Source organism: Syngnathus typhle, linkage group LG8 (genome assembly GCF_033458585.1).
Source record: "Syngnathus typhle isolate RoL2023-S1 ecotype Sweden linkage group LG8, RoL_Styp_1.0, whole genome shotgun sequence".
In the NCBI taxonomy this organism is placed as follows: Eukaryota; Metazoa; Chordata; class Actinopteri; order Syngnathiformes; family Syngnathidae; genus Syngnathus; species Syngnathus typhle.
Genome location: NC_083745.1, coordinates 3,064,610 through 3,085,309, shown reverse-complemented (window position 1 = coordinate 3,085,309; position 20,700 = coordinate 3,064,610). Strand labels below are relative to the sequence as shown.

Here is a 20,700-nt window from a genome sequence, read left to right as displayed (position 1 = left end):
ATCTTTCATGAAATATCAATAGATTTGATGGATGTTTGCAATCTGGGGGGAAATCATGCTTTCTGTAAAAAACAAAAAAATTATATTGCAGCCACACTACTCTGATGGGGAAATGACGAGGAAAAAAAAAATCAAACTAGTTCTCACTGGCTCGAATGTGGCTAGCTTGACAAAATGAGCATTACAAGAAGAAGCCACAGTTAAGTTTAAATGAGCATCAGCCAATAATGGATACGACAGCTCCCTCCCACGTACTGAATGCATTGTGTTCCCCGCCCGCCCGCCTGTGTGTGTGTGTGTGTGTGTGTGTGTAGGCATGCGTTTGTGTGACACCTCCTTGGTGATTTACAGCATGTGACGGTGCTTTATTTCCACAGGCCATCCGAAGCAGACTGGAAAAGGCTCGTGTGGGCATCCAAGTCAAAAGTCTCAGCCAGCAATTTCTTTTTTCTTGTCCTTTGAAACAGGCAGTTAACTTGGTTAGTCAGTTAGTAAGAATCACAAGACTAAGTAATATTTTTCTATGCACTGGAAAATATGTTGGGCTTTAAATGTATATGGCCTTTCAGTAAACAGCCTGTTAACGTAACGTCCAGCAGGGGGCACTCTTGAGGCTACATGACCCTATAGGTGTGCCAAATAAACTTAAGTCTGGTCAACATTGTATTTAAAATACGGGTTTCAAACATATATACATAATCTATACAATTTGTACCACACTAAAGCTGCCATTTCAAATCTAATGAGTGAGGAGGTAAAAGGAATATGTAGGAAAGTCATTTAGAGTGAATTTATTGAGCTGTTTGCACATGCTGATATGACACATACGTTTACAAACCTTGATTATGAAAGTGTGTCTCGATCCGTGCGCAAGACAAAAATGAGTAGGATGAGGAAACGGAGGGGGAGCTGCAGAGAGGGTTAGCTGAGGGACTGATGGTGGGTGGCTGTCGTGGGAATTGACCAGAATCGGCAAATGAGGATCGCTGAATATTCATGAACGAGACGGACGAGAGGCATTTTCTGCGGTAGCTGTATCACGTGCTAGCCGCTAAATAGCTACCTGGTGATGAAAACGTTTTCCTGGTGTGGTTTATTTTGTTAAGCACTGTACAAAATGTCCCCCCGCAATGTCTTTGGCTGTAGCAGAACACGATGTCCTCAGAAGAACACGGCGTTCTTCTGCAGACGCAACCTCACCTTTTTAAAGAGCGCTTTTAATTTGCACAACTTGCATTGCTTGACTCTTGTCGCCCTGCTTTTCCTGCCAACCTCATCTCCATCTTGTCCCTCCAGTCCCAGCCAGGGTCCCCACACCCCGCCGTGCAGCTCGGGGTCCGCCATGGGGTCGTCGGGTGGGTTTCTCGGCACCACGGCGGTGCGGTTGTACTCCGCCAGCCGGTTCAGGAGATGCTTGACGATCTCCGGCCGAGCTCGGGCCATGTCGCACCTCTCGTAAGGGTCGGAGGAGACGTTGAACAGCCATACCGACTTGCCCACCTCGTTGCGCCGCTTCTCCAGGCCCTGCCAGCGCTCCGGACCGTCGGCGTTGGCCCGCGGTGGCGTCCAGTCGCCGTCGCCCACGTTTCCGGTCAGTAGCTTCCAATCCCCGGCGCGGATCGCCGCCCTCACCGCCGTGTCCCAGATCCCGAAGCCGTTGAGCACCAAAGCCTTGTCGTAGGGCTCCCCGGGTTTCCTGGAGACCGGGTCGATGTTGAAGAGGATTTCCGTGCGAGGGGAGGGGAGCCCCTCGCTGATGGCGCCCCAAACGTCGTGACCGTCCAAGCCTCGGTGGGACTCCGGGGCACCAGCCAGCGACAACAACGTCGGGAACCAATCCGAGACGTGGATAAGCGCCTTGCTGACCACCCCCTTGACCTTCAGGAGGGGACTGTGGACAAATCCCACCGCCCGGATGCCACCCTCCCAGTATGTCCCTTTGCCGCCCCGAAGCGGCCAGTTGCTTCCTCCGGACAGAGGCTGCCCACCGTTATCGGACGAGTAGATCACAACGGAGTTTTCATAAAGACCGCTCGCCTTCAGCTGGTCGACCACTTGACCTACGCCGTGATCCAAGCAGCTGAGCATGGCCGCGTAGTGACGGCGGATGCGATTGCTCTGGGACGGGTACAACTCCAGGAAGTGGTCAGGTGCCTGCAGGGGTGTGTGGGCGGCTTGCAGGGAAAGGTAGAGGAAGAGGGGCGTGCTAGAGTTGTGACTTCTCAGGATCTGCTTCACTCTGTTGGGAAAGATAGGCCATGTTAGGTCATGAAGATTTCCAAGAACTGCAACACTCACCTGTCAATATAAAGCAGAGTGGAGTAATTTCCCGCCATGTCCCACGCCGGCGTATCTCCGTCATGCAGGTCGAATCCACAAGCTTCGGCATTGTCACAGCTCTGATAGGAGAAATGGTCTCCGCTACCGGTGAGCGTGCCCAGGAAGCTGCGGAAGCCTCGTGCCGTGGGCGAGCAGCCGGGCCTGCAGAATCCCAGGTGCCATTTCCCCACCATGTGCGTGGCGTAACCCGCCTCCGACAGACGCTCGGGCAGGGTGGGGACGTCCGGGGGGAGGCAGAGGGGTTGACGTGGACGGATGATTGAATGCTGCAAGCCCGTGTGAATTTGGTAGCTGACAAGAAAAGAAAAAGGGCCATGAATTTAGGAAATGATTTCACAGAATGGTCAACAGTGCTTTGACGTACAACAATTTTGGAGAGACTTTGACGTCTAGAAGTAAATCCCCAATAATAAAAAAATAAAAAATTCACAGGGTTAAGACAATAGATAGATGCTAGCTGGACGATGGCATTTTGCAATTTCCATTAGCATTAAGCTAGCTGTTTACATGCATTCCTTGAATAATTATTTTGGTTCTGTTTAGCTTGATTTGAATTTGAAATAAAACCTGTTACTGACCGTCCTGTCATGAGTTGACTCCGAGAGGGCGAGCAGATGGGTTGAACGTAATAATTTTCCAGTTTCACTCCCTCCGCCGCCAACCCATCCAAGACGGGCGTGCGGATGTCCGAGCCGTGGTAGCCCACGTCGCCGTAACCCTGATCATCCGCCATGATAAAAATCAAATGCGGCGCCGGGGGATCGGCCCGGTAGCCCGAGAACCAGATCGCCAGGAGAAACGCGTAGCAGGTTCTTCTCTTCATCTCCAAAAGCAGAAAATCGGAGGGGGGGGGGGAAGCCTCCTGCAGAAGTAGCCTGAGATGTAAAGTAAAATGCTGGGAAACGTTGAAGACTGCTGGATGTGTATGGAAAGACACACCTTTGCAGGAGCTTATTACATTCCACTGGGCTTTTGGGCGCCTCGCACCTTCACTGGAAATCCAGGTCAACTTTGGTGTGTATACGCATCCACGCACAATGGAGTACTATATGACCACAGAGTCTTATAAGAACCTGGACACTTGAAAATTCATCCCTTGGTGTTACAACGTCACATAACATCAGTGTTGTTACAGTGAGTTAAACACATTGTGCGTTTTCCTTAAAAAATAACTTTTTATCCAAAACAAATATGTTTTCATCGTTTTCTGCTTACACAAAATATGAAAAATGACATAAATTCATCATAAAATGTTTTTGTTAACATATATATTTTAGAGTTTTGGGGAAGTAAAAAAGAAGACATTTTTCATTTTGATATTTTAAACATGACGATTGCTTGTTGCGTTTGAATAAAAAACAGCTACTATGAAATTGATTAATAATGCCTGAGTTGTTTATATTTTATTTGATATTTTCATATAACGCTTTATGTGACCAGCAAGACGGCACCACCAGACTATTACCGCTGGGGGGCGCCAGTGCTCAACTCGACGGTAAGAACGATGAGGAGGATGAGGAGGAGGATGCTGCTGGGATGCTGATGATGCTGAAAGACTATCCTGCGGGGAAGGACACGCAAAGAAGAAGATAAACGAGAAGGCAGACAAAGAGAAGGGTCGGTACAGGCGCCGTGCCGTGCTCTTGCGCCGACGTGAAAAAAGACCAAGAAGGAACGAAAGAAGGAAGGAGGAAGAAGAAGAGCCAGTTTGACCGCTAACGAAGCTATTCCGAGGAGGTGGGCCACGTCCCGAGAGGTGGGAACCAGCCTCACGTGGCGTCCATGTTGCTGTGACGATACAAACAAGCACGCAAAGCTCATGAGCAGCCGCTCGGATGTCTACATAGGTAAGCGCGGCTCCATGACGTGTGTGTGTGTGTGTGTGTGTGTGTGTGTGTGTGTGTGTGTGTGTGTGTGTCATTTGCGTTTCTTCATCATGTGAATGATGTTGCAGTCCATAATGAAATGAAAGAATACAAAAACACAAAGCAGTTAAAACGTGTTTGGTGAGCAACATTTGAAAGTGAACAAAAGTTTACACACCCCTGTTCTTATGTCAGGTTTTGTAACATAAAAAAAGGAGAGCAAGACAAAACAATCCAAAACTTTTTCTATCACTAATGTGACTTATAAAATATAATGATAAAAATATAGAAAGGAATGTAGTTGTAAAACTGTCCACACCCTCCCGGCTGGGATAAAGCTATGATTGTAATTAACCAATCACGTTAAAATGCATGTTAAATGAGTCAGCTCGTAGCTGCCACCCTGTGAAATTCTGCAGATTCATACCTCATTAAGTGATTAAGCTGTTTTTAACAAAGGCCGTCCACCATTCCAAGTTGTTTGTATATTTTGCATTGAAATTCTGTCTTTGCATTTTTGTATTTCTAAGGGGCAAAAAATGGAAAATTACAAGAGTAAAAAAAAGATGCAATGGTGAAATGAAGTGGAAACTGAACACATAGACACGCACCTACACACACACACACACACACACACAACAAACACGGGCATATCGTAGGCGTGTTGTAGTGATTTTCGGCTCAGCCAGTTACTCTCCTCTTCCTCCCACACACTTTGAAACTCTCTCGTTGGAGCCGCAAAGTCCGTTGACGTTGGCGGACCTGACAGAAAGGCTGCCGGACGCTTTTGTGCGAATACCACCGGGTTCGCATTGTCGGTATGTGAGCGTGGGTTCCCCCCCCCCCCCAGCACCAGACGAAATCTCTTCTACAAAGAGGCTTTGCCGTTGTTCTAGTGTAAATGTCAGCGTTACACACCGATCCCAAAGCTTTTATCAATGAAAATGATCCTACTGCTATTTCAAAAGAGGACAGGCCGCATTAAAAGTGATCTCAAAAGCTCGGACCGCTGACCTCCTCACCGAGCGCCCATCAGCGGGACCCTCGCCGTCACGGCGAAACGCACACACCGTCTATCGGTTCCCGGTCCCCGTTTGGAGATAAGTCGGCCTGTCGCTGTGAATGGATGAGGGCGACGTGTGGTCCTAATGGACTGTCAGGCTGATCTGGGAGGAGATGGATGAGGAAGCGCACGCGCGTAGAGAATACCTGGCACATGATGGAGTGATGCTAAACCTTCAGGACAGGGCCGATTCCCTTTTGTGCCCTTTCCTGTCTGCTGCTTCCCCCTTTAGCAGCCTTTAGCATCTTTTAGCATCAGCGGCTAACTGGAGGAAAAATACTAGCGCAATTTCAAATGTCATTTGTCTAATTTAGCTAACACTTGATCAAATCTATATTTCCCACTTTAAAGTCAGAATTCTGAGAATAAGTCCAAATTCTGACTTTACAGTGGGAATTCTCACTTTAAAGTCAGAATTGTGACAGCACGTCGAATCGTGGCGTCAAACCAGTCCTATTTAAACTTGCGCAATGACGTCGGCATGGGCGATCATTAGAATATGCGCGGTAATTAGAATCGGTAATCATTTAATTATCTTCAATGGAAACCGAACCGCAGAGTTCTAAAGCAAAGCCGCCTGCCAGCGGGATTGCCACAGGCAGTTGGCAAGTCAATTCAATTAGTTTCTTTTTTGTTTTTTGGATCACGAAACAAATGAGTGCCGCCTTTAACCTCGTCGTATTCTGACGAAGACAAATTGTGCATGTACCAATACTAAAATTACAAATTTTCTTCACTTTTAAAAACTACAGATATTGCTAACAATTTGCAACAGACGGCAATACAAAACATACATTCACATCCAAAATGGACTCACTCACTCATATAAACACAAATTAAATCAAATCAGATTTCCGCCAATTTCTTTAAATCCAGCGGCTGATCAGCAATAATTAAAAAGCGTTTCTGTAGCACTTTGAGATTCTTTGCAATGTAAAGTGCAATAAAAATATAATCTATTATTATTGTTGTTATTATTAGTAGTAGTAAAATCTGTGTTCATTTGAAACAATCATGATCAATATGACAATCCCCACAGGCGTATATTCTTTATCTTCTGCAAAAAAAAAATATTACTAAGGAGTTCTGACCGTCTCTATGTATTGTGTATCCGTATCTCAGTTTCATACTGCTCCCCTGGTGGCCAAGGCGGAAACACAATGATTTAATAGGGAGAGCTAATTTAACGTAGCCGTGCAGCTCAAGGCACTCGACTCTATTTTCTCATGAATTGCATAGTGAGCTGCTCCGCAATCCGCATATTTAAAGTCAAAGACAAGAGGATGAACAATTGCGGGGCAAACACACACACACACACACACACATGCAAACATACAGTAGTGTGCCTGAGGCTTTATAAACAGCAGGCTGGGCTGCCGCACGCCTCCTTCACTTCCTACCATCATGTTTGTCCGTCTCCATGCTCTGTGTTGATTGTTTTGTTTTTTTCCTCCATGTTTTATTTTGCTTTCTTTATTTCTCTCTCTTTCTCTCCTCCATTTGACTCCCTCCCTCCATCGTCAGCGGCGTTCGTGGGGATCGGAGGACTAGCAGCATCCGCGTGTGTCGGCAAGCGGTTGAAGTCGGCTTCCTGCCCATTGAGATGTGCTGGGAGGAAGCACTGTGAGTTCATGCTGATGAAATTGATCTGCTCAGGTAAGCCAAGCTCTTGTGATTTCACGCTGTCAAATTAAAATTGTAGGCTCATGACATTTGTTGCTGCTTGCCGGAATTGAAATGCTTACATGGTGAAATGCGGTTATTTACAGTGATGTTAAATATTCATAATGGCGAAATAATGGATTGGGAATTGTATAGTTTTTTTTTCCTTTTTCACAAAGGTTTTGAATGTCTTAAAACATTTATATTACCATATTTTGTTTTAAAATGGGCCATTCATTGAAGGTGCGCCTTATAGTCCGGTGCGCTTTATAGTCCGGAAAATACGGTAGTTTATAGTTCTATTTTTTACTTTGATTTTCCAGTTTTGTTAAGGAAATTCCACCCGTGTCATACCGATACTTTAAGATGTTTTTTTTCCCTGAATACTCGGAATTATCCACTATCAGTCATAAGCAAAAAAAAAAAAAAATGACGCAATGAATCGACAACTCAATTGACAGAAATCCGAGCAATCAATGAACTCGTCATCGGTTCTTTCAACGTGATTTCCTTACGATGTTTTTCCCCTTGCGTTGTGACTCAACAGCACCTCTGCTGGTCGCCAACTTCACAACGTCAATCAATTTCATCAAATCGTTTCAAAGCGAGCGTGTAGAACGGGCGAATTACGTTCCCATCGCATTAGAAGCACTCAGTTGCTAGCACCAATGATGCTACATTAGCATTTTGCATTCAAGCAGTATGCACGCTCGGCAATGTCGTGCGAGGTCTTCACTTCAACCGAGCACGGGAAAAGTGGCTTGTTCGGTGGCTATCTTACCTCTTTATTTATAACCGGATCAGAGGTTGAGCTTTTGAACCCAAGAGAACAACAGACAGTATTTATAGATGCTTCAATAAAAGATGAATCCGTGCTTACGCAACGCATCCTGACCACGGCGGAGGCGTCCGGGAGACGCGGTGGGGGGACAGATGGACGGACAAGTCCCGCGCTCCCTTCCTGCCCTTTAAATCGCCTTCTCTCCTCTCTCTCATCACCTCATTCTTCCTTCTTTTCTCCTCTGATGTATTATTCACATCCCCCCCCCTTTTCCCATCCATCCTGGTACCTGGGGCGTGCTTCCTAAAAGGGAGCCAAGCCAAGGGATGGATAAAAAGCTCAGGGATGTCTTGCTGGGTGGAGATAAGACATGTCCAATGGCCAAGGTTGACATTTTGCATGCTGCTGCTTTGTGGTTGGAGAGTCATGTGTTTGCATTACTTGACAGGAATTAATAACAATGTCAAAGCAGAGCCAGTGTCCACCTAACGTGAAATCTATTCTATTTTATGAACCCAAAATTTCCTTCAAAAAAATAGTGGTTATTTTCCCTGTAGGAAACAAATGTTGAAAAAAAAATTCCTGGGGAAAAAAAAATATAAAAATATCTGGCCTGACACATCAGGCATATTTGATGGGGGGCATTGCCATAGCGACGCCATTGCAATTTTCATTGTCCCTTTTGCCACATAATGGCAAAGGACTCGTATCCTAAATCCATACTTTTTCTGTGCTAACCATTTCAATTCCCCTGATGACTGTCGACTTGCATACACTGCAGTAATATGAAAGCGAATACCGTGTGTGTGTGTAGGGGGGGGGGGGTGCTATCAGTGGCAAAAAGATCAAGACTCAAGCCAATCTACATACGGCGGGTGTGGGGGTGCACCGCTGTGATGCGGGCAGATCTGAAATGGAATCTGCGTGTGTTCCTCGTGGCTGCACACATCATTTATCCATCAGCGGCGTGCCGCCACGCCTCGTCTCGCCTCTCGCCAGCTATCAATCACCGCATCGGCGCGTTTTATGGAAATGGACACGGGGGGAAAAAAATGCTTTTAACAGCGCTTTTTTTTTTTTTTTCCCGATGTGGCCATCCAAGCATCTATAAGGGTGGCTAAGCTGGCTTGCATCTATCTAAATGGATATGAGCTTTGTGCATATGTATGCGGGGAGGTTTCAGATGGGCGAGGTTGTTCCGGCTCACTCGCTAACACCCCCCGACAACAATTAAAGAGCACCGCAGGAGGTCAAGATGAGCGCTGACTGTTTGACATGGTGCAGGCAAACTAAAAGGACAGAAAAAAATGGACTTCTTCACACTGATTCCAATATTTGGTAAGATAAAATCGTGACGACCAATTAATCGGCGAAAAAAGATTTCTCATGTTCCTGTCTGCTCTCCCTGACAATGTCTTGTCCCCAGCTAGCTAAAAAGGTATCATGGGAGAACAGAAACACTCCCAAGGGTGAGGGGTGGGGGGGGCAACAAATGGAGGGAGGTGACTTGGAACAGCTGAATGAGAAAAGGAGGGAGGGAGGAAGGAGAAATAAAGGGTAAATGTCATCGTAAAACAGACAGATTAGCTGTTGACAGCACAGCAGCGCCACTACTTTTGCTGACGCACAGAGCGCTAATGTGTGTTTGTGTGTCCAACACGGACAGATGTTACGGTGCCGCGTTAACACGATTAAACGTGGCCTCTTCCTCCCCTTTCCGCCTCTATTTGATCATCTCCTCCGCTGCTTTCTGGAAACTCGTTATCGCCCACATCATGTTTCGAAGAAAAATCGGAACAGGGATGAGCGAAGCTGCGACTAGCAAAGATTCAGTGTGTATATAAAAAAAAAAAAAAAACAACAATAGCTACAAAGTAAAGGGAAATCTCATTTAAAGGGAGATAAGAGCTTTTGTTTCTGTTGTCGTTTGAACATCTGCCAATTGTGTGTTGTCATTCAAGTGAGGGATTTGTGTAACTAATGACTTTTGCAAAGTAATTATAGCACTATTGTTGTTACTAACATGATGTTAGTAACATCATCTCCTTGATCACAGGAAAATATTTAAACTTGGAAACCAAACTAGTACTACTGGAAATGTTGTCATTCAATTAATAAAGATATGTAAATAGCCCGAGCAGCTGTTTTCCGAGAAGTGAGAACGAAAAAGCAGGCGAGTGTTGAAGAAGGTGAGATATCTTTCGCCACATAGGCAGACCGATAATAAAGAAATTAAAAATATATCACGCCATGCATCCCGAATCCCACCGGGCGGCCTCAGCCAAGTGCGAGCAGCGTGTGTTGGCGCAACTTGCTTCGAGCAGATAACATGCTATTTTCACCACTGATCAAATTCTTAATCGACCAATCGTGGATGGATTTAAAGCACTGCAGCCAATCGTTGTGACCGTTCGACCTCATCGGGCCGATCCCGATGAGCACATCCATTTATGGATTGATCAAAGCGGGATTTTCACAATATTCTGTCGATATGGAAAGATCAGTGAAAATGCTCTGGCAATATGGGCAACTCTACTTTGAAAAGAGCCAACAGTAAATTACTTTAATTACTTTAACTCGGGCTGAAACATTTTGAAAATCATCGAATTACGACCCTTCCTCCTTCATAATTACGATAGCGATTAAATATATAAGGCATTCAAATTGATTTCATTTAGGCAAGACCATGTTGCACTGTTTGGAGTTTGTTTTACGTGTAATTCCACTGGCGGCCACTAGGTGGCGAGAAATTGTTGCACTATACTGCATCAATTCAAAAAAAGAAGAGTGACAGCAATTGTTTGAAGCTCAGTCTAGTTTTTGGTCAAGATGAACTCAATGTCATATCCTCTACAATCGTGTTTTTTACACCGCCCGAAAGCCACGGCTGTAGTTTGGAAAAAAAAAAAAAAAAATGGTTTACTGTAAGCACAGAGAATTTGGTACAGCAATATTTTTGTTTTATCCGTTCCCATATCTTAAAACATTGTTTCCTAACATATTCATATCCTGATTGGTCCACTCCAGATACAAAACTTCAATCTAATTTCCAAACGCGTGATCTAACTTTGTCTCCGGTGTCTCATCCCAGCGTGGATAATTGTGTTTTCCGTTCTCGTGTTGCTGTCAGCCGTTCCTCACACGAGAGAATTGGTCTCTCGCCACTAAGTGTTCCCGAGACGTTGTTCTCCGAGACGCCAGACGAGCGCTCCGAGGCATCCTTGTGTCCTCTCTGCTAACATGATTTGCTCTTTGGTTGATGTCTTATCACATCCTCATTGTCATCACGAGCTTTGACTTATACAAATATAAATATTGTAGTACATAGAATAACCGCTACAGTAGCATTCGACATCATTAATATGAGCCCACCTTGAAGTAAACGCTACAAATATTAGCATTTCGCACAAACACACTCCCCTAGGAGAGAATGACGCGACTTCAAGGAAGATGTCATGAAGATGAAGACCGACAAGCCCGAGAAGGGGAAAAAAAACAAACAGCAATGAGACGTTAAACGGCTGAGAAGGATACGCCGCGTGTGGTGTGTGAGTGTAGTGTGTGCGTGGTGTGTAAAGTGTCGCTCTAATTATCTGTCACACGCTAAAGTGGAGTGAGTCCCCGGAGGAATGATGAGGCTAGGAAAGATGGCAAAGGAGGAGGGATAAGAAGGAGTCTGTAGTGTGTGTGATAGTGTGTGCGGGAGAATAAAGCTGTTACGTAACATGACATCCCGCTACACTGCGCTCTCACTCTTTCTCCTCGCAACACGCCGCTTGGCACGCAACTCTCGGATTCAACGCAGCTTGCATTCATGGTTTCCATACCATCTGCATAAAAGTCAGCTATGGGAACAACTACACTAACAATGGCCGCGTATCATGCTAACATACATGTCCTTTCAGTTAGCATATGGAAAAACAGCTATGTGACCTAAAATCACCACCAATGACGGCATTGGAATCCATAAAACAAGGTTCTCCCTCCACTTCGCCAGTGAGCTCGAACCAGAGCCATGGGGAGTACCCGGACTGCAGGAGTGAGCGCGAGTCTGGGGGCGAAGCGTCTCTCCTGGTGTCTCCGCTGGTGGTGGCGGGTATCGTCATAGGCCTGGTGCTCTTCCTCTCCTGCGTCACCATCATCGTGGGCAGCCTGCGCAAGGACAGCCGGCTACGAAACCCTCACCTGAGAGCCAGCTACGGTTCGTACAAGGCTCACATCCCTGACCCGAACCCCGAACCTGGTTTGAAACCCGACTTTGCCTCGAAAACCTTCTAGGTCCGGACGGTTACTCCTTCGGAGGCTCTGTCGGAGAACTGAGGTCTACATGCTTGGAAGACTTTCCACCCGGTTTGGACTTTGACTCTTACAGTCTGTCACAAGTCAACCACTTATACCCCGACTCTCCACCACGGTGAGCGTCTGTCATTTATTTATTTGTCTGTGATTATTTCGATTGTTTACCTTTTCATCAATGCAGCAAGTTACAGTCCCACACTAACTGACTGACTGACTGACCTCTTTTTGTGCTCATTCATTTATGAGGATGTGTTGGTTCTACTTTTGCTGCCCTTTGGATACGTGTGTGTCTAAAAAGGCCAAGTCAGGCTGTGTTTGAACTAAAATGTCAGCTGGTTTAATTGGCCATTTTAATAAATAATTCAAATCGACCCTTCCTCTCTCCTCCTGCCATGTACAGAAGAAAAATGAAAAGATATGAAGTGACCAAAGTGACTGGATCAGCCAACTAAAGTAATGGCAGACGTCCTCCCTCTATTTCCGTGATTTTATTTTGCAATATCGGGCTGCCCCAAATAAATCCTTTTCTCATTCTTGTCGTTCCGCAGTTAAGTGCTATCAGATGACAAACGCTTCTCACATGACAAACATCTCTTTGATTTTTTTTTTCTTTTAACAAGTGAATGAAATAGGACAACTTGTGACGGGAACTTGTGATGTCGTCCTTATCGAGTGCATCGTCAGTTCCCGTGATTATTGTCACCATTTTGGTTTCTTGGGCTGGAGTGGCACAAGAAGCGAGGGTCTATTTTGTTTCTGGGTTTGTGGTTGCCACCGCCTCGAACGTCTGCCTTGAGCTACAATTAAATGAAAAATATTTTTGGGGGGTCAGGAGCACCACTTCCTAACATCCACAAGGTCCAAATGTTTTCTTCTAAAGCTCCTTGGAGTGTTAAGCCACCACGGAAAACAAACACCTTTATGGGATCTAATACTCTTGTTCTTCCTCTCCGCAGTTACGATGAATGCGTGGGCCCGGGTTGCACTCACCTCTACATACCCACAGACGACCCCCCACCATACTCGCTGTGCGACCCCCGTCAGAATGAGTCTGAAGGGGCGGAGGAGGGTCCGAGTACCGCCGGCACCGCCTCGCCACCCTCGGCGTATCCACGCATCGCATCCATCTCCTTCCCGTCAGAAGCAGCGCCGCCGTACGAAGTGGTGCCCCCGTACGAGGCGGTGGTGGCAGAACACGGGCAGCCCCTCCCCCTCGTGCCATGTGACCTTTCCAAATATCAAACAGAGAGGCACACGGACGCCAACCGGCGGCAGTCAGGGATCAGCCAGATCTCGTAAGATGACCTGTTTGGACCTTTCACTGGCGCCTGTCCTCTGCCATCTCACAAGCTGTGGCAGATTTTTAATTTCCAAACTTTGCGTGGAATGAAACTCGACCGAAGGAAGAGTTTTTCTTCAGGGAGTTCACGGACTAAACAAAGTCTCCCGGTTCTGGTGAAACGGATGCCGTTTAAAGACTCACCTCCATGTTGAGGTAACACAATGGACAACCAGAAACAAACTGGCATTTTCAAGTTGAAGCTACTATACACAAGCACACCGTAGCACGTACTGCTAAGTCACTACGACCAAAACATTCAAGACCAAACAAACTAGTGTTTTGCAAACTTTGTTATAGGCAAAGAAGAATGACAATATAGACCATTAAAGATAAAAGCTCGTCCGACAAAGAGTCATCCGTGTCCTATCACAGTCACCTACGTATTTGGCTATTTTTGTACTCTGGTCGAAGCAATATTTGCCATCTTGTGACATCATGGTGTCAAGACAGTTGAAGAGATTAATTTGGAATAAAAAAGTAGTGTTTTGCCACCATTCTTGAGGCAGACATTTGATATGTTGTGCTCTATTTAACATTCAGCGATTTTTAGGCTGGGACGCAACCTTTGGTCATGGTCACTACTTCCAAACTATGAGAGAACCTACAAGTGATGAGAAAAAAAAACCAGTCACGGTTATATACGTGAGATTAAATGTCACTTCAGATTAAACCAATAATGCAAACAGGGAGGTAACAGTTTCTGATTTGTTCTGACGACCTCAGAATGTTCTGGAAAGAAAAGCCATTGTGACTTAAGAGCAAACAAACAATGTAACCAGGGAGGTAACGGTTTGTAATTGTGTTCTAATTAGGTATGAGTGGTATGTGAAGAAAAGGTTTCAATCAAAGGAGAGGCAACTCTGGGAGCACCAAGGAAGGGTTCAAAATAAATGTTGACGTCAAATATTCTTTCAAGCACGCACGGCATGATTAACTGCTAAGATTACCTTCGGAGCTATTAAAAATGATTGTCGGGAGGAGAGCTTCAGAGCGAACGTTGGGCGGAAAATATGACCATGGGAAACAGGTAATAAAGTAAGGTGCACTTAGGGAGAAACTGCGACAGTGGGACTCCGCCTACCAAATTAACTGGCGAGTTAATAAGCTAAGCACGATCAATGAGTCTATGAGCAAACCCATCAAACGATTCTTGATTGACAGAGCAGACGGTCGTGTTGATCCAAACACACACTGTGCGATTAAAAACAAATCAGTTCAAATTAGCGCTACATTGAGAGGAACACATCATGAGGGCCCACGTTTTCTTGCTGCTGCTGCTGGCGCTTTCCGCAGTATCCACGTACGCCAGGGTTGTGCATGCTCAAGGTATGTTCCTCTTTTTGTATCGGGACACGTTGGAAAGAGAATTTAATCGCCACGGTGGTGAGAAGTGAACATTGACTTTTTCTTCCTACAGCAAGGAGGAGCATCATCAGAGATACTTCAAGATTGGAAACTATGATCATAGGTAAGTCAGCAAATTGACACATGTGCCATGGCTTGCGAACGTGCACATGTTTTGGAAGCACCCGTCTTTTTCTGGGCTTCATATTTGTTCCATGGATTATGTGAGCCTATACCTGATTTGTCAAGGGTTGAAAACTGAAATTTCAACAAAAGGTAGGAAATAAACTCATTGCAAAAGCCTGCAATGAGTTTAACGGAATGTTGATCCACTGCGGAGGGAGTGTCAAAACTTAAGGCTTGACCAATTTGCTGTTGTAGAAGCCTCTGATTTTCGGCGGGTGATCATTTCTATTGTAGGAGAACGTTTACATTCTTTCCTCTTAACATAATGTCTCACAAAGTTGCAATTTATAAAAGAAATACATGATAATGTTTTTTGGAGCTTTTTTCTCCATATGAAAATCAATATAGAATTGAATCGTAAAACGGAACTGAAACTGGAATTTGAATGGTAAAAATCTTATCAATTCTTATCCTTCTTGGTTTTACTTTCTGTATTGTTTGTCCGTGGACCAGGAAACGCAATTTCGATCTCTTTGTGTGACTTTAACAGAAAGCCAGAAAACCGAAAACGGCAATCGAGATTCAGAAGGAGAAAATCCGGGAGATGAAGAAAATTCATGTGAGGAAGAAAATTCAGCAGATGAAGACAAATCAGGGGACGTTGAAAATTCAGGGCGCGATGACAATTCAGAAGAAAATAAATCTTCAGGGGGCAAAAAAAATCAAAAGACAGAAAACTCAAGGGAAGACAAAAACTCAAGGGAAGACAAAAATTCAGAAAATGACAAAAATTCAAGGGAAGACAATAAATGTGGAGACGACAAATCAGGGGACGATGAAAATTCAGGGCGCGATGACAATTCAGAAGAAAATAAATCTTCAGGGGGCAAAAAAAATCAAAAGACAGAAAACTCAAGTGAAGACAAAAACTCAAGGGAAGACAAAAACTCAAGGGAAGACAAAAATTCAGAAAATGACAAAAATTCAAGGGAAGACAATAAATGTGGAAACGACAAATCAGGGGACGATGAAAATTCAGGAGACGACGAAAATTCAGGAGACGACGATGAATCAGGGGACGACGAATATTCAGGGGACGACAAAAACTCAGGAGATGACAAAAATTCAAGAGAAGACGAAAACTCAAGGGAAGACAAAAATTCAGAAGATGACAAAAATTCAAGGGAAGACAATAAATGTGGAGACGACAAATCAGGGGACGCCGAAAATTCAGGAGACGCCGAAAATTCAGGAGACGCCGAAAATTCAGGAGACGACGATAAATCAGGGGACGACGAATATTCAGGGGACGACGAAAACTCAGGGGACGACGAAAACTCAAGGGAAGACAAAAATTCAGAAGATGACAAAAATTCAAGGGAAGACAATAAATGTGGAGACGACAAATCAGGGGACGCCGAAAATTCAGGAGACGCCGAAAATTCAGGAGACGAGGAAAATTCAGGAGACGACGATGAATCAGGGGACGACGAATGTTCAGGGGACGACGAATGTTCAGGGGACGACGAATGTTCACGGTACGACGATGAATCAGGGGACGACGAATGTTCAGGGGACGACGAATGTTCAGGGGACGACGAATGTTCAGGGGACGACGATGAATCAGGGGACGACGAATGTTCAGGGGACGACGAATGTTCAGGGGACGACGAATGTTCAGGGGACGACGAAAACTCAACGGAAGACAAAAATTCAGAAGATGACAAAAATTCAAGGGAAGACAATAAATGTGGCGACGACAAATCAGGGGACGCCGAAAATTCAGGAGACGCCGAAAATTCAGGAGACGAGGAAAATTCAGGAGACGACGATGAATCAGGGGACGACAAATATTCAGGGTACAACGAACTTTAGGATGAAAATTCAGCAGATGACTAAAATTCAGGGGATGATGAAAACTCAGGCGATGACAAAAACTCAGGGGACGACGAAGACTCCGCGGACGCTGAAAATTCAGTGGATGACGAAAATTCAGGGGACGACGAATATCCAGGGGATGACGAAAAATGTGGAGACGACGAAAACTCAGGAGATGACCAAAACCCAGGGGACAACAAAAATTCTCGAGACGATGAAAACTCAGGAGACCATGAAAATTCATGGCATGACAAAAAATGTGGAAACGACAAAAACTCAGTAGATGACGAAAGCTCGAGGGACAACAAAAATTCAGTAAACGACGAAAATTCTGGAGACCACGAAAATTAACGGGACGACGAAAATTCAGGAGACGACAAAAACTCAGGGGACGACGAAAATTCAGGAGACGACGAAAACTCAGGAGATGACGTGTTGGAATGATTGGATGAGGCACTGGTCAGTCTGGCCAAGGGCCTTATAATTTACAAGTTGGATCACCTTGGTCCAGCGTAGTTTTCTGTCTGTCTTTAGAGAACTCCTTATCTCTCAATCCTGTGTGTGGTCTTTACTCCTTTCCTTTTTTGGTCACGAGCACAACTCTTTTAAGCTCTGTTTAGCACAAAGAACTTCTCTCACTTTTATTTAACCCTGTAACTTTTATCCATAGATTGTTGTTGATCAGGACTGTTTTTCCTTGTTAAGTGTGATAGAAAAGACATGTGTTGAAGTAGTCGCATATAAATGATGCCATATTTACTCAATGTTTGTTTAAGTAACTCCATACAAGTTATCTCACATTTCTTAAAATCTGTTGAAGTGTTTGCACAAAAGTTAAAGAGAGACAGAGACAGAGAGAGAGACAGAGAGAAAGAGACTTGAAATAGGCTAGCCAGATAAAATTCCACCCAACCGAACAGTGTTGAATAGTAATTTGCATATGACATACTATTAATGTAGCAGTCTATAATTTCAATTCAATTTAAAAAGTTGGACATTTGGTCCAGTGGTTGGTTTCCTTGCAAACTACGGGTTAGGTTATGGGTTTTATTTTTTTGCTTCTCAACATTTTATTTATTTATTTTGTAAACTGTGAGTCCATTAGGGACAAGTAATTTGGCTAGGACATACTATTATTGTAGAATCTTATAATGTTCAAATTAAAAAGTTGAAAAGTTGGTCCGGTGGTTTCCTTGCAAAATACAGTTAACATTTTTGTAACTGTTTTTTTGTTTTGTTTTTTTTTAATTCCATGTAAGCTGTGTGTCAAGTGCGGGGATCGTTTTTCGTTTTGGTAACGAGCAGCTAAAAAAAATAGAACATTCAATCATTTCACCTCACTTGCACACACCATTTCTTTGCACGATTTGATCAGCGCACAATACAGACGCAAACAATACGTATTTTGCTAAGCGAACACTGCTCATTTACTGTTGTCTGCCAGACCTCAACATAGCGAGACTGTGTTTGATATTTATTTCTTCAAGCATTGTTTTCTATCTACGCAGTTAAGTGGTATACCGGTTGTCTCGCACCATTCCATTCAAAGTGTTTATTCAGAAACTCCTCACAATACATGGTAACCAAAAGAATGTTGTGGCAGCCCTGCACCAAGAAACCACCTATTTTACTTGTATGACTCATGTGACACCGCAAACTGGACGCAAGGAACGCAATGACGTACAACCATTTACAATCACACCTAAGACAGGCGTGCAAACCAGTTTGTCTTTGAAGGACCTGGAAATATGTATATAAATATATGCCTAGTATATGTAACTCCAATTTGAAACCAACCTGACTGTTGAGGCAGTGTTGTTACGTACAAAAATATCCAAATGGAAAATGCTCAGTGTCTTTTCGGGCACGGTTTCTTCACTGAATCGTACTGAGTCACGTCTTGCACTAAATGTCAAATGTAATTGACGTAATCATCTTAATTGCACGAAACCATCTTAGACACTTGCCACACTGGCAGCTGACAGGTTTTTATGATCAATCAATTAAATAAAGTGGCCTTTGACGAATATTTTTCTTTCAGGGCCTGGACAACCACAAAGACAGTGAGAAAAATTAATTGGAACACTAAATAGTATAAAGGAGCATAACAATAAAATCGGTCGAAAGCCAACGTATAAAAATGTGTCGAGAAGAATTTTTAGAAATTGACAAGAGAGGGGGACGGACCAGAAACAGAAAACACTCGATCCGAAGCTCCGTTGGGGGAAAGGAAGGGAGCGTCTGACCCAGGAGCCGACGATCCGCTCCCACCAGGCATCCTATCAACACGCGGTCTACATGATCAAGACTTCGCGAGACTCCAAAAGCCTCTAAGGCTGATTTTATGTAAAAATCAGAGGAGGATTCCATGGAAGTGTTTCAAATCTCACAATGAACTTGACCTAACCTGACCTGACCTTAGCTTGAGCATTTTTAATACCGTTTTTTTCCATGTATAATGCGCAAAATTTAACTAATTTATTGTCCTAAAATCTGGGGTGCGCATTATACATGGGTACAAATATATATATATATATATATATATATTTTTTTTTTTTAATCCGGATATGATACGGAGGCCGCCATTACGGATGCGCTTTCTTCTCTGCTGTTCACTTCAAACACGCTCCATACGAACACAATGCTCTCGTATCAGACGCTTGCTCGATCACCTGCTCGTTTGCCGTCACAATGTACCCTACACAAATCCGAATCATTTCTTCGCTATCGCGTTTGCTAGCGCATGCGCAGTTATACCGACCGGCAGAATAACATCCGGTTGTTCCCAAAGGTGATCTTTTTTCTGAAATAATTTTACGTTTATGGATTTAAGTAGGACTCAAAATTTGGGTGCGTATTATACATGGGTACAGGCTTTTTTCCAGCATCAACATGCCATTTTTAGGGTGCTTATTATACATGGGGGCGCATTATACATGGAAAAAAACGGTAACTAAAAACTATGTCCACTGTGGTGGAGCCACAGTAAAAATAAATTAAGCAAGTCTGCCAATCCCATTTTCAAGGCGTATCCTTCATTAGAATTTTTGTTACCTTTTGATCCGCCCAAACACACTCTGTAATCATGAGGGTTTTCGTTGTCCTCCTGCTGCTGGCGCTGTTGGCCGTGCCTGCTTGTGTCATAGCTGCTGAAGGTACGTTCTATTCGGGACATTTGACATAAATCTGACAGAATTTCTTATTTCTAGTCTACTGTATGTACAGTTCCCAGGTCATGTGATTAACAGTCATTAAAAGAAAGTGGCTGTAATCAAATGATGTCTTGAAAAATCATTTGAGAAATGTTTAGGGTTACTTTCTTGGCAGTCGAAAAGAGGGAGCGCATCGTATGAAAAATGCAACCGTCTGATGGCGTCAATGAGTTGTTTTCATAATGTCCATCCACGTAAACAGTCGGTAGTTTCAAACAAAAAGGTGCTTCGTCCTGAGTTGTTCAACACATTTACATTTCAAAACCATGAACTAAAAGCAAGAATTTTCAACTTGTCTCTCTCATTCACCTTTTAAATCCAAAATCCAAATGTCTTCAGCATACATTAAAAAAATCAAAGTAATTAACTTTCAACATTTTCAACAAATTCACTTGTAGAAAAGTATTTTTTAAAGCGCATCATTCTATTTGAGTCATAAAAGTCAACATGGATTTGTAACTGTTACTATGCCGCCATCTTGTGGCTTCAACCTACCACTACAACATGGCCGTCAATCAACAACCATTTGTAAACGACAATTAGGACATAAATGGCGTTCAAACGGATTCACTATATAAACATTGACATTGAGAAGATATGTACTTCTTGTATATCTTGTTAAAGACGTCAAAAATAAAACCATGTCCTACCGGAGAAAGTTGCCAATCGCCGGGTGTCACCTGATCCGTAGCCGTCGAGAGTCGCATGTCGGTGGGTAATAGACACCGAGCCTCCCTGGGGTCGGTGTGTCGTCCAACTGGACCGCCTGCCTCGTCTCTCTCCTCTTA

At 44.1% G+C, this 20,700-nt stretch overlaps 2 protein-coding genes across 7 annotated transcripts in view; one reads left to right on the top strand and one right to left on the bottom strand.

Annotated features, from left to right (window-relative positions):
* Nucleotides 1–20,700, bottom strand: part of si:dkey-174i8.1 (arylsulfatase I) — a 23,098-nt gene extending 2,398 nt beyond the window's left edge. The window contains exons 1-6 of one of the 4 annotated variants that reach the window (XM_061285541.1): nucleotides 20,563–20,692; nucleotides 3,280–3,385; nucleotides 2,919–3,215; nucleotides 2,299–2,631; nucleotides 839–2,239; nucleotides 334–456 (exon numbers count right to left, since the gene is read on the bottom strand). In XM_061285541.1, the coding sequence (XP_061141525.1) occupies nucleotides 1,162–2,239; nucleotides 2,299–2,631; nucleotides 2,919–3,163 (1,656 nt within the window). In that variant the 5' untranslated portion in view covers nucleotides 3,164–3,215; nucleotides 3,280–3,385; nucleotides 20,563–20,692 and the 3' untranslated portion in view covers nucleotides 334–456; nucleotides 839–1,161. Of the gene's footprint in view, nucleotides 1–333; nucleotides 457–775; nucleotides 2,240–2,298; nucleotides 2,632–2,918; nucleotides 3,386–20,562 lie in introns of those variants that run through there. The other 3 variants (XM_061285540.1, XM_061285538.1, XM_061285539.1) reach the window with 3 other exon arrangements.
* LOC133158361 (uncharacterized protein DDB_G0290685-like) lies at nucleotides 3,794–17,510 on the top strand. Of its 3 annotated transcripts, XM_061285552.1 has the most exons (7): nucleotides 3,794–4,187; nucleotides 6,793–6,924; nucleotides 11,709–11,912; nucleotides 11,990–12,125; nucleotides 12,967–14,678; nucleotides 14,770–14,820; nucleotides 15,373–17,510. In XM_061285552.1, the coding sequence occupies exons 1-5, from the start codon at nucleotides 4,160–4,162 to the stop codon at nucleotides 13,307–13,309; spliced, it is 843 nt and encodes a 280-aa protein (XP_061141536.1). In that variant the 5' UTR covers nucleotides 3,794–4,159; the 3' UTR covers nucleotides 13,310–14,678; nucleotides 14,770–14,820; nucleotides 15,373–17,510. The 3 variants fall into 3 exon arrangements, with proteins under 3 accessions (XP_061141536.1, XP_061141535.1, XP_061141534.1); XM_061285551.1 differs by lacking the exon at nucleotides 3,794–4,187 and having other exon boundaries at nucleotides 6,601–6,924; XM_061285550.1 differs by lacking the exons at nucleotides 3,794–4,187; nucleotides 6,793–6,924; nucleotides 11,709–11,912; nucleotides 11,990–12,125 and having other exon boundaries at nucleotides 14,374–14,678.